Here is a 14,203-nt window from a genome sequence, read left to right on the forward strand (position 1 = left end):
CACGACCCTTGTCTGTTAGTAACAGCACGCCCAGTTTAAAGAAAAAAAAGTTATTGCTTCTGTTGCAGACGCAGTACTTAAATATTCAATCAAGAATGTATTGGAAGACTGCACCAGTTGTAGTTGCTGAAGGTCTGCACCAGTGTCTGTACACTACCTCAAGCCTGACAGTAAAAACAGGGCTGGGCTGTCACTCAAACATAGTCTGACCACAATCCCATCAGAATAGTTCCAGGTCCTTATGCAGCTGTCCCCGCCCACCCCAATCCTACTGTGGAGTCTTGAACAATTCAAGTCAACAGCGTGTAAAAGTATATCCTGCAATAATAAAGAAAAAGTGTTCAAAGCCCCTCCCCGCTTCCCGCTTACTATGTGGAGTCAATAAACATAATCTTACTTGCACCACTTGTGTACATCCCCCCTATAAAGGGGAAAAAAACTAGAAGGCATTTCATAGCTAAATCCCTTTCAGGGCGAGTCTGCCATGTTCAAAGAGCCCCCTTGTGGAGGTATGACCCCAACACAGAGCCAGGCTTTGAAATTAAAATCCGCTTTGACTGACAGCAGAATCAAATGAGAAAATGTAACAGCAATAAGAATAATAATAATAATAATCTCAAGCACGCAGCTGGTTCCAGTCCACTGTGGGTGAAGCAGCGCGAGCTTTCGAAAGAAACCCAATCGAAGCCAAACAGTTCTGCATCTCAGCAGGTTAAGCGCGGCTCAGAGCTGCCACTGTTCGATGAGAGCGTTCTCGGGACATCGCTATTGGTGGAAACAGCTGGGACACTCTCAGAACCCCCCCCCCCACCCACCCACCCAGTATGAGCACAGGTGGACCCACAGGTGGCCACGCCTTACGCTCAGGTGCCGCGGCGTTCGTTTCCATACTCAGACGCGTAGCCGCTAACGCTAAACTGCGGCTAACAGGCAAGGCAGTTTCCACCACGGTAACAGGGACTATCAGTTCGGCCTCTAAACGCCAGCAGGGACAATCATATACGAGCAGATTCCAAAGCAATCATAGCAACAAAACAAAAAAAAAGAAAAAAAATTCACATTGTTTGTATAACATGTAATGTCCTGACTGAGCTGAACACGTCCTTGGAGTGAAAGTGTGGAAAAGGGGCAAAAAAGCGGGTTTGCAGCACGCATGGAACTACCCGACTGTGCCATGTCAATTCAACACCAGGCCTCGAGACGCAGCAGCAGGGATTCTGCACCGAATCGGGGTTCACATATAAATGAATAAGTAAACTGTTATATATCAGTGTAGGATTTACAGCAGATAAAAAATATGATCAATTTATGATGGTTTTTTTTTGTTTGTTTTTGGGGAAGAAAGGCTGCTTGGCTCACAAGCTGACAAGGCTCTCTCCCATTGGGGCACTGGGTGGATCATCCTGCTAAAGCACTGTTCTTCAGACACAAAATTGGCTCTAGCACTGCCCAGGGAGGGGAGGGTTTCTATTGGTCAGGATGGGTGAGTCTCATTACACACCGCTGACCCCTGCTGGTCGACTGGGTGCCCGCGAGTTTGCCTGTTGAGCTGCATACACAGTAAAGTGTTTCTGGATACCAGATAGGCACAGAACAGTTCGTGGAAACGTAACGTCAACGTAAAATAGGAGCATGTGCTGCACACAATGATTATAAAGTAATTCTAATTATTCAAAGCGCATGCTGCGATAAAGCACTGGACATAAGTAACTCTGTAGAAACATTTTCTACAGAACAAATACACTAAAACCATTAAGACAGGTCAAAATGTACTGTAAGATTTGTTTTGGCTGTACACCAAACATTTATCATGACTTCCTGATGAACAGGGAATAACAATATTTAAAAACCCAAACTGAACGTTAAAAGTATCAGCAAAACGGCTGCCAAACAGTGAACGTTAATGCAATAGTCAGGGGCGCGTATCTAGGAATACTGGGCCCCCAGAAGGAATAATGCTGTGGGCCCCAAGCTACTGGAATTTTTGTGGGCCCTCTCCAGCTGTGGGCCCCTAGAACAGTCACCACCTTTCACCCCACGAGCAACGACCCTGGCCATAGTGGCAAACAAAATGTTGCAAAAGCAGCCCAAATAATCCCATAATCAAAGAGCTGGGAGTTTTTGTTTATTTATTTTCTTTTTGAAGGGGAAAAAATGACTACGGCCTGTGGTGTTAGGGAGAAGGCTTGTGCTAAAAGAAGCACCTGTTTAAAAAAAGAACATTAAGCAGCCCTGACTGACCAGCTGAGACTGTATTAAATACATCTGCAGCACACCTTTTTCTTTTCTCCAAATTCGGAAGCGGTGCACCTCTCGAGTCTCGCTGTGCCAGCGACTGCTCTACATCCTGCAGTGTAAAATATTAACACCCTGGGCGTTCTTCATGTCCACAGGAGGTCTATTTACCCCCACTTCCAGGCCTCTAGGCTGGGCAGGTTGTTCTAAAAAACACACTGCAGTGGCTCATAACAGAACATAATGTACATGTACATGTACATGGGGGGGGGGGGGGGGGGGGGGGGGGGGGAGGCACAGCAGGGTTTACTCTGTCCTCTGAAAACCCCACTGTGTGCGATTCTGCAGGTCCCAGTCTAGACATGCCGCTGCATAGCGGTAATTCCCCCACACACTAAACTCTCCTCCGCAACGTGACGAAAGGTTTGCCATAACTTGGGTCCCTCTAATGAGCAGGCGCGCATCGACCGGTTGAAATTCCCACAAAAATGCGATATCCAGCTCTGTGGACCCCCGTCTCTGACAACACAGCACCCCGCCCCGCCCAGTCTGTCCTCAATCCTTCCTGAGAGCCAAACTGAAAATGTGTAAAATATGCATTTTTCTCATTTTGCCTAAAAATAAGGGAAAGAAGCACACTGAGGATGAACACGTTCCAGAGGTATTGCAGGTCTTTCTAAAGGTCTGAGGTCTGAGAAATCCACTCTTCAACAGAGCAGAGGTGTTCCGGAGCCTTCTCGCTTATTCTTAATCTAGAAGCTTCCTGTCCCACTTCAACCATCCAAAACGAAACTGACTTTAACTAAAACGACAGATCCAGTCCCCAGGTCCGCCCCCAGGATGTGGATGGGCACTGGTGGAGGGGGGGTTGAACAGAAGACAGACAGAGCGCGTGGTGTGTGCTGAAGCACGGGGGGGGGGGGCCGAACTGAAAGCGCTACGGACGGAGAAGCAGCACACCACGGTGGCGGGGGGGGGGGGCAAAATTTGCATATTTTAAGCTTTAAGCTTATTTATACATCCAGATCAAAAATGAACCTGCTCATCCAAAATGAGTTTTCAAATCAACGTTCAATCCCCAAATCTGGACAGCACAAGCTTTCACCACTTTAAAAAATTTTTAAAAAGGAAAATGTTTTTTTTTTAAAAACCCAACCCACATCAACAATAAAAATCATACTCATTCCTTCCTGTAAAAGGCTCACTGGTGACAGAAACACAATACTGCGGTTTTAAACGATGGACTGGAGCAGAAACTCATCCTCTAAGGTCTGTGTGTCTGAGGCATACGTGCCCTACCCCACAACAGCCCTCTTCACCCCTGAAGTTAGCCAGCTAGCTCACTGCAGCCCCCAGCAGCTAACAGCAATTCCTGCCTAAACAAGCAAGCACTAACACCCCCCCCCCCCGCCTCCGATTCATGAAGCCTGTTTCTTTATCTATTCAGAGCAGTTTCACAAACGGTTTGCTAAAAGCCCGACGATGAAAATGCAAATTCCCTGTAAAAAAAAAAAACAAGGTCTTAAGAACTGTGGTTGATACATATATTTCTTTCCTGTCAAGTTATTGTAATATGAGGTAGAACCAGTAGAGTGAACACTGTTCTGTGTTTTTTGTGTGGCATGAGGTATTACCTGATAAAGATAGCTTTTCATGGCTGAAAAGTGTGTTTTCTCCTCCTGAAGCACAGGCGTGTGTGTGAAGGAGCCTGTGTTAAGATACGGCAGAGATCTGAGAGTTTTCTTATTGCAACTTGCCTTGATCACGTTCTACATACGCAAAGAAGTTTCTCATATATAAAATATATACACATATTTATAAAGGGTTCGGGAAGGCTGCCCTGATTACTAGGCCCCCTCATCCTACACTCTAGACCCTAAAAATTTCACTTGCACCTTCCCTTTTTACTCAAATTTCTTCAGAGTACGTGATTTCCTTTTTAAAAAGATTGTTGGTAATTTCTCCCCCCCCCCCTCGTGACCTTTGACCTTTGCAACACGGACAAGAGGTATGAAAATCCTAACACCAGGTCAAATAAAAAAATAAAATGAAGTAATAAAAATCCAAAGAGACAAATGAAATAAAATTCTAACTATTAATGATTGTGTTTGTATACACAAACACACACACACAACCTTAAAGCTTCAGACATGAGAACAAAGAAACAAGAACCCAATATAAAGTAACCCTTGAGAACACAGGGGGGGAGGAGGTGAAGATTTGGCGCCCCCTAGGGGCTGGCGTTGGGACTCTCCTTGCCGTTGTTGCTGCCGGTCGGGGGCGGCGGCTCGTAGGGCAGGTGGGGGCGGGGCTTGGGGGGCGGGGCGTCGTCGGGCTCGTGGACCGGGGCCTCGGGGGAGTCGCTGGGGGCGGCGGTCAGGTGCTTCTTGCGCAGGTGCTGGTTGAGCGTGCCCTGGAAGGGGAAGCTCTTGCCGCAGAGGTGGCAGCTGAAGGGCTTGTTGTCCGTGTGGCCGCGGATGTGGTACTCCAGCTGGTCCTTGCGCGTGTAGCGCTTGCCGCAGTAGATGCAGGCGAAGGGCGTGATGCCCATGTGCAGCCGCATGTGCCGGTCCAGGCTGCCCTTCTGGTTGAAGGACTTGCCGCAGTAAACGCAGACCAGCCGGTCGCCGTGGGGACCGTAAGGGTCGCCGGGCGACCCCCACTGGGCCCGCAGGCTGCGCACCCGCACGTCGTTCTCCAGCCCCTCCTTCTGGGCGACGCCCGTCCCCTCTCCCGCCCCCACCCCCGCCGCCAGAGCCGACGCCCGCTTGGGTCTCCCTCGGTTGCCGTAGTAACCGCCCAGCAGGGAGCGGGAAGGGCTGGGCCTGCCATGGCGGGCGTGGCCGGCGGGGGAGTGGGCGGGGGCCGGCTGGGGGTAGGGGTACACGACGGGCCGCAGGACCGAGGACCCCACGCTCACCGCCAGCACTTGCTCCCCGTCCGCCGTCTCCATGGGGTAGCCGCCAACGTCGCCACCGCCATCGACGTCGCCGCCTTCCCTCTCCAGCTTCACCCGCACGTCCGTCACCTGCCCGTCCCGGCCAATCAGCTCCACCTGCTCCAGCTCCGCCTCCCCGTCGCTGCTCCCGCGATCCGAGCGGCGCTCCTCCTCCGCCGGGCGCCGCCCCCGGCCCCTCCCCGCCACCTCCTCGCGCGGGAAGTGGGCGGGGCTCGGGTCTCCCAACACGTCGCCCTCCTCCTCCTCATCCTCCTCCTCCCCCCCCTCCCCCACGCCGTTGTGCCCCGCCCCGTGCGCCGCCCCCGCCCTGCCCGGGCCGGCCCCGGGGGGCAGGCTGATCTTGGAGTGCAGGCCCTCCAGGATGCGCGTGCAGCGGTCGATGACGTCCTGCATCTGCAGGAAGCTGGCGGCGGTCAGGAAGCTGACCACGTCGCGGAGGCGCAGCGACATGCGGCCCGTGTAGCAGAAGGCCAGCAGCCGCTCGAACACCTCGGGGCTCTTGATGACGGAGATGGAGAGGCCGCTCATGGTGCCCAGCGCCGAGTGGTCGCGGAAGTAGGGCGAGCTGGCGGCCAGCACGGCCTTGTGGGCGCGGAAGGGCCGGCCCTGGATGTGCACCACGATGTCGCACAGCTTGCCCTGCAGCCGCAGCTCGTTCAGCTGCCTCAGCACGCCGCTGCTGAACTCGGGCACGTCGAACTCCACCAGGCCGCCCGCCTCGTCCATCCTGCTCCCCCCCCTGCTCTGGCGTCCTCTCGTCCCGCGCGCAGCCCTGGAGAACGAGCACAGACACCCACAGCGTTACCATCAAGGCACCGCTTCCGTCTTCTAATTATTTACATAATCTCTGAGCAAAGCACAGCGGCCAGGCCGCCCTTCTTATGCTGTTCACTTTATTCAGAGGAGGCAAAGCAGACAGGAAGAAACAGGCCAGAAACGCACAGAAACAGGCTCACAGTGTACGCAGTGCCACGGAGGGGATCGAACCTCCAGCCACAAGAGAGCAGACATACGCGGGCTGACAGTTGGCCACCTTCTACGCCGTGCTTGGCTGGATGACTGGCTCAGAGAAACAGGTGTAATTATTTTGTTGTGGTTGAAGTCTGGGTCATCGCCCACCGTAATCTTAAAAAACACCTGGGAATATCGGTCTTTACAGAACGCAGAGCATTTTTTGATGCAGAATCTTGCGTGATCATGACCTCTGACTTGGCTAATGACAGTGGAAGTAATCAGATCAGATTACAGTTTTTGAGTAATCCTACAGATTATGATACCAATTATTTTTTTAGTCACGTAATTTCTAATCAGACTCCCGGGTTACATTTTCCATGTCATCCGCCCAACAGTGAGAGCGAGACTGCGATCAGTGTGGATTGATCCGCTTTCTGCTTCTCAGTGCGAGATGTTCGATATACTTGATGTACTTTAACATGCTCAATATATGGTTTCTCATGGTTACTAATAACAAGAGCACTAATCATGTAATGTCTTGCTTGACAGGACAGCACCTTCACCCATGTACACAGAAACATGCATATATCGATAGAGCCCTCTTGTCAGTCATTTATCACACTGGTTAAACGCACATGGTGATGGAGAGTGTTCCCACGTGGTCACACAGAACTGCCAAATTATTATTATTATTTTAGTCTTGGGTCAGTGACCTCCCCTGAGGCAATGGCAAGTAGAAAAGACATGCAACGTCATTACCTGCGTAAAAACTGCATACAAAAATCTAATTCCATTAGGAAAAAAAGGCTTTGGCCTAAATGGGCAAGGATTGTTTTTATGTGGGTCACAACTGAACACTAATTCACTAACACATTATTTGTGAGGACAATTGCAATAATCCAATTTCTACAGTTATTTAGATAGGGGGTTTACATCACTTCGGGTCACACACCCCAGATAACCTGGTGTGCCTCTCTGTACCATACAGCGTAACAGAACTAGTTTGTGAGGTTTTTTCTCCACCACTCCTGAACACGTTTGGCTGACTGCCATTGACTTGAATATGTAACATTCCAATAATAATTTTAAAATAGTGTTGATTGACAGCGGAAAATGTACATTACGCTGGCGGCCTCCAAGAGGGTGGGAGTCAAAAAGAAGGCAGACAACACTGCAAAGGAACCAAAAGCAACAACGATGCCGATGTTTCTGATGCTTCCGATAAAAACATTTTAGTAGTCGGTGGAGGCGCGGACTTGGGGGGGGGGGTTGTGGGATGGGTTTTGGGGAGGGTGACAGGTGTGTGTAGCAGGTAGTGGCGTTTGCACTGGCAACAACTTTACATTTAAAAAAAAAATCACTGTGGTAATTAAAGAGCGCACGGTTACACGAATAGTCTCGTCCCGATCGACGGTGACACCTCTTCGGGGAGCACACTGCTCGGAGAAATGGGGAAATTAAAGGGGAATTTCACTTTATAACACTTCTGGGGTCATTTTCACACCTACCTGGCCTTTTCTGTGCACCCAGGTAGCTGTGAAAATGACCCCAGAAGTGTTATAAAGTGAAATTCCCCTTTAAGAAATGACAGTAAATCTAGAGCCTTGCTCAGCTAGCCTAAGCGTACTCTCAGTGTGCCGGGTGCTGAAGCACGCATGGCCGCCTCCAAGCACTGGACGTCCGGCTCTGACTGAGCCTTGCTCTTATTAACAGCACCGCTGCTACAGCAAGCATCGCACTGTCGCCGCTACTTTCATCCATTTTCACTGTATTGACCTATGGATATCTGTCAGATGAATATTGCAATCAACAAGGAAGCGAGCGATATTCAAGGAAGAGGATAGAATCGTTGCTACGGTAACCGTAAGCAACACCTCGCCTCCGCGCTTTAATGGGAACAGGTCAGTTTTACGGTTTTAGAATGCTGCAAACCCAACAGTCGCCAGTTGGAACTTGTCGCGTCGCGAATCTTTGGTCTGAACTAGCCTTTAAATTGCAAGGAATGCAAAACAGTCCACAGGGGAAAGAATACTTAATTTAAAACGTGTTGGGCCGTCCACCACGGTTCACCACAATAATTTTATTGCACATACGCATTTTCATTTTGAACTGCATTTGCATTGCGGTAAACTAGAAACTGTTGACGGGAAGGGGGGGGGGGGGGGGTTCAGCACTTAGTGGTTGTTGCTCACAGAAATAAACATTACGTACAAAAACATATTTTTGGACGAGGGCAAATCTATTCAGACGGGCTGCCCAAATAAAGTCAACGTACGGGAAACACTGCAACAACCTCACGATGAAAAAAACCTTCACTGCAAGTGCATTTCTCAGAAGGTTCTATTTCGGAAGGTACCCTGGCGTCACAAATGTGTGTATATTTAACAAACTGATTGTCCGATCTTGAAAGCAATATCTCTACGCGTAAAACCACCCTTCCTCCCCACACTGCACACATCATAAATTTCAGCTGATCCACAAATACATGCGGCTACATTTATATGTGGATCAGTTACTTACATTTATTTCTTTATTTTTGAGACAATAACACCCCCCAATGACACCCCCATAACAGCACAGGAGCACTGGGAGCAGGAACCCCCTGGCCTGGGAGACAACACACAGAGGACTCTCAAATGCATTCTAACACTCACTCTCTTTCACATACACACACACACACACACACATTCACAGCAGTCCTCACTGACACTGTTTCTCCAGCGCCTTCAGATTTCTTGAGTGTCACTTTCTGAACAAATAATCCCTCAAGATAACGTCGCCAAACAATCTTCCTTCCCCAGGAGTTCCAGAACCGGCTGGATCCGGCTGGCTCCTCGTCACCCTCGCTGCGTGAGCGGAGCAGCGTGCCGCCACAGCCCAGGTGGCGTGTCACGCACCACTGCACCACACCCTTACTTATCAGCCCATCTTGGCAGTGACACAGAAGCCCTGTCAGAAACCAGTCAGTTTTTATGAAGCCAACCGTGGGAAAGACTCACCAAATTCACCAGCACCTAGGGCGTCCAAGGACATGACACCAGCCATTTGGGAAATAAGGCCAAAACCATGGCCTACATTTCCACATGAACGTACATCGGGGCAGCATCACTCCACACTTCACTAACGATACAGATCCCACAACTTCAAAATAAATCTTTCACAAAAAAAACCAAAGGAGATAAATTCCCTGTGGGCAATATCTTCTACTCTTTTCTCCACTGTACAGCTGAAACCAGGCAGGCTTTTCATAACCACTTTCCACACTGTAGTGGGGGAACCTGCTGCAACCGACTAATGCCTAATATGTTTTACCTTGAATCCCAAAAGAACTTTTCCTCAAGGCGATTTCTAAATCGAAATGTTTGAAAGTAGTCATAAGCACAGACTTGTATAATTTGTTAATTAAGTTGGCTTGAAAAAGCTGACTTACTGTCCTGCTAATTATTATTTCTTCAATTTTCTGTATTATATTCCTCCCCCAGTTTCTCAGCCAGACCGACCAAATTTGGCCAGTGGCGTCCCCTAGTATCGAATTGAATTACATGTGCTTTTTCTGTCAATACCTCAAATATTTTTTTGAGATATTTATGATTGTTATATTGAAAATTTCCAATTAATTAACAATGATGAAACTTTCTGAAGCGAAACATTACATTACATTGCATTACATATATTTGGCAGGTGCTTATCCAAAGCGACATACAAGAACACACTTGCAGCGGACATCACAAATCAGCTGCTGCAGTTGTCACAGATACAGACCATCTCTCTTCCAAAGCTTCAAACTGACAAAATCTCTGGCATGGCGAGTAATGTTAGCAACATCAATGCAAGCTCAACCCAAACTAATATTAGTTAGTTTTCTGTTAGTTATAATTATTGCAAGTAAACAGGCATATTTCAACATTGGCTTTTCAAGCCAAATTAAAAATTTGTCCTCAGGTTTTTGTTTTTCATACAATTCAAAATCTGAACATCACTCTGTTACTATGGAAATGGCCAGAAGCGCAATCATCTCATGCCAGACTTCCTACAATGGCTAGCCTCCTAATAAACAGCTCAGCGGTGGCAGCGGGAGGGGATGAGGGGAGGTTTCTGTTCTTTTTTTATTTCATTGAATGGTTTCTGCTAGCCTTGTCCCCATTACATGACAGTTTTAGATCTATCCATGTCTTGGATTCACAATACAGTATGATGAACTATCTCTGCCTGAAAAAAAAGGTTTTTATTTAATTAAAAACAGCTACAGTCAAATTGGATGGGGAGAAATGAAGGTTTCTTGCATGGACGAGCCCCACGGTCTCACATTTAATCCAGACTGTGCTAGACCTTACTGTGGTTGGTTGCTCCACAGGGCAACATGCAATTGCCAATAGCGGCGCCCAGAGCATGGGATGGCTAGGGGTCCGAAATTCATCGCTATCAAGCGACCCCCTCTGGTGGATTGGGCGCTCTCAAGGACGGCAAGTTAAAGCCTCATATGAAAGGTCATCCTCAGACTCCACTCTGTGCTAGCTCAGCTGTAGTCCGATTTGTGATAAGAAGCAGACTGGCGACAACATGTTTCAGAGGGGAACAGTGCTTGTCGACACTATCCCAATTTAGCAATGGGGTTTGTACATGAACGCGGCTGTAGACAGTTGCCAATTCCAAATTAAGGTGGGAATTTGACATGCTCAGCTCCATTCTGGGTGCCAAATTTTTAAAAGAAAGTAAGTTAAGATGACTTCTCATTCAACTGCCATAATCATGAGCTAATAAATATAGCACTCCATTACCCACAACGCAATGAGAAATTGGACAAAGCATACTGTTCTCTTCCATTTCAACCCCACTGAGCTAAGCCTGTCGCACTCTGCCAGAAGGAAGATTCAACATGAAATCCTGACCCTCTACCTCACACTGGCAACCAAAACCCAAGCAACTCATGGTTCTCACACTGGCAACACAGACAGGTAACTCATGATCCAGTGGCAACCCACGCCCAGAAAACATGTTCAAACAAATTATCCCAAAGAGGGGCACCTGCAGCCCACCCCAGATGGGCCATTTAATTTATGGTTTTGCACTACCCCATGTGTTGGTTGTTTGGTATCATTTCCTTTTAATTTTTACAATTTCACTTAATGTGTTTAATGTTAATATTACTACCTTGTATTTTAACTGGATATTGATAACAGGGCTTGACAGCGCTCCCATTTTAGGAGCATTTGCTCCTCAACATTGATGTGTGCTAACTGGAAAAAATAACTTAGGAGCACATCTACCTACTGGGATGCATTAGTGCATTCGTTTTTAAAATAGGAGCACATGTACTCCTTGGAAAAAATGTTAGTGTACAGTACTAAGCACTTACCATAGAGGAGTTGCAGCATCTGTACACCGAGGTACACAGCCCCCGTGTGCATAGGTCTGGAGACTATTATGGACACAAATATAAAATATGCCACTGTGTGATGTACGTGTTAGTCTCTTCAGACTGCTTTTGCGACTAGCAAAATCTTGTCACGGCAACGTCTACAATCAACGGCCATTTTCGTGGAACGCATTAAAAGACAACCGGTACAAACAGGTTTTCATTCCAATACTGACTGCTGTTTTCAGGGAAATGGTTAAGGGTCGGGCAGTCACCAGCACGTAGGATTCAGGTTGATAGAGCAAAGGCTCTGAATGACCGGAATTACCCCAGTGGGAAGAAGTCACCAGCATGTGCCTTTAAGTTCACAGCAGATTTATGCTTTCAAAGGTAGCCAACTTTACAACTAGGTGTAGAGAATTACAACCCACGCGTTTTTTCAGGATATAGCCAATTTTAATACGCTTGCCTCACTGTTTGGAGTATATAAAACAAAGACTCAAGAGGCTGTAACTATAAATATGAGAAGAGGCCCCACACTAGGACAAAGGGTGCGCGAGGTGACAGCCGTACAGGCACTACGAGCGCATTTAGACCACAACCTACACGCTCAGTCTGGCCTCGGGCACACTGAATGATAAAAGCGTACCACGGACTAACGAACGTTAGCTAATAAGCAGAACAGAGGAGTGTATATCTTTAGAACCAGACAACCGAACTTGGAACAAAACCAAGTTGTCCTGTTAAAACCCGTTTTGGAACGGACATCCACGTGTTAATAGTTAGCTTGCTGCATTAACTATACACAAACATAGAGATATTAGGTCGTAGCTCTTCGACTAGCCAGCTGCCTTGTAAATTTAAAAATTGCTACAGGCGTTGTCGATACGTCATTTCAGTTGTAAATACGAAATGGGGGGGGGGGGGTAAATCATTCAATTCCAAATGAAGCATATGGCTAACGATAGCTAGCTAGCTAGCTAGCTAACTAACTACTATTGTCATCTACCTACCAACTAATGTTAGCTAAGTTAACTAGACTGCTATTTAACAAATTCAGACATCATTACATGACTAAATATGTCATGCGACATATTTTACAATAACATTAGCTAACACTAAATTAGTTGCTGCAATCACACACTGTCCGATTATTAACGACAACATTGTTTTGGAACACTTTGTAATTAGAAGTATAAGTGTGTTAGCTCGCCAACTAGCTGGCTAGGATGTACACTAGCGCTAGCATTAACTTGCTTTCTATTTGCCAATAAGAAAACTCCAGCAATAAATAAACAGCAAGGCTAAATATTTCACATTCAGCTAGGTGTGTGCATTTGCTATCTATCGATGGCTAACCTTTGTGAGCGCTAGCAATTGAAAAACACACAGTATCTTTAGTCAGCAACTTTCTGACACCTAGTACAAAGCAAAAGCTACAAAATGTTAAAATCAAAATTTGAAAAGGCCATGACAACAGTTAGCTGGTTCGCCAGTTAACCACCCAAGTTATATTATTGCCTAGCTACCAACTGTAACGTCAAATATAAATTCTTACAATACATTACGTTAATTAGCCAAATTCATACAATTATCTGTTTCTTCTAAGCAGACGAAACAGTTTCGTCGCCATTGGTTCCATGCCAACTAACAGTTACCTAACTTATGCTCGCTAACACGACATGAAAGAGTTGGATATTTTAGGGTCATGAAAATGACCACGACCTGGCTATTCAGCTAGCGTTAGCTTGCCATCTTCCTTAATTCGTCTAGCTAAATGTGTTAGCTAGCTTGCTAGGACGTCAAAAAGCAACAACACTGTGGCAGTCTAAATGCACACTGGGCTCGGGAAATGCAGTATAAAAAAGTAAAAAAATTAATGAATTAAATCTCACCTTTTCCTAATTAAATGTCACCCATTCCCCCGAGCGCTTCGCTCCAGACTTCCAACTACTATGCACGGCGCTAGCGACTCCGCTCCACCGGTCTGTGCGGCTCTCTGTTGCAATTTTTCCTCGTTGTCCACCTCACTTCTCCACCGGAAGTGAATGTGTCAACTCTCGTGAGCGCTAGCTTCCGTGTCGAAAGTGTGAAGTTGCCAGATTCTGGAGGGGAAGTTTTTGTGTAGATAACGCAAGCCAATCTCACAACGGGGGAAACCAGTTTATCTCGGGCCCTCACCTGAAATTCAGTCATCCCTCAGCAATAGGTCGGTAGAACTTTCCTGTCAGTAGATCATTCACCGGCCTCTTTCCAGTAATCTATGTAATCAACTGCCACTAATTAAGCCCAGGCGATGATTGACAGCAATGATGCCACACTGTTATTTGCTGCTTTCAATGGATAGATCTCGCATGATGCATACATTTTTATAGCATCGGACGGTGATTTATTTTATTTTTTCTAAGCAGTGGGAAGTTGGCATAAAAATGTAGTTACATTACCTGCATTAAAATCGTTAAATAAGACTGATTATGACAAGGAAATTGTTTACAGCAGTACGCTTATACGGAAGGTGAACTCAAATGCGAGTTTTAAACCTTGCAATTTCGTTTGATCATGTTTTGTCGTTACTGTCCCATCTGTCATTCTTTGAAAGTGTTTTGTGTTAATTTGCCTAGACGAAGATACATATGATTCTGCATCAATGAATTTGCGACTCTAAATTGCCCATAGGTATGAGTGTGAGTAAATGGTAT

At 46.9% G+C, this 14,203-nt stretch overlaps 1 protein-coding gene across 1 annotated transcript; it reads right to left on the bottom strand.

The window, feature by feature from the left end:
- Nucleotides 1-4,316: 4,316 nt before the first annotated feature.
- LOC118213277 (zinc finger and BTB domain-containing protein 34-like) lies at nt 4,317-13,530 on the bottom strand. Its single transcript, XM_035392126.1, has 2 exons — nt 13,400-13,530; nt 4,317-5,966 (listed from the first exon to the last, which is right to left on the bottom strand). Exon 2 carries the CDS (start codon nt 5,918-5,920, stop codon nt 4,466-4,468), a length of 1,455 nt encoding a protein of 484 aa, XP_035248017.1. The 5' UTR covers nt 5,921-5,966; nt 13,400-13,530; the 3' UTR covers nt 4,317-4,465.
- Nucleotides 13,531-14,203: the final 673 nt, after the last annotated feature.

The sequence above is a fragment of the Anguilla anguilla genome, chromosome 14 (assembly GCF_013347855.1).
Source record: "Anguilla anguilla isolate fAngAng1 chromosome 14, fAngAng1.pri, whole genome shotgun sequence".
NCBI classification, from domain to species: Eukaryota; Metazoa; Chordata; class Actinopteri; order Anguilliformes; family Anguillidae; genus Anguilla; species Anguilla anguilla.

Coding starts and splice junctions, on each gene's coding strand:
- LOC118213277 (XM_035392126.1), bottom strand. CDS start 5,920: ATGGACGAGGCGGGCGGCCTGGTGGAGTTCGACGTGCCCGAGTTCAGC.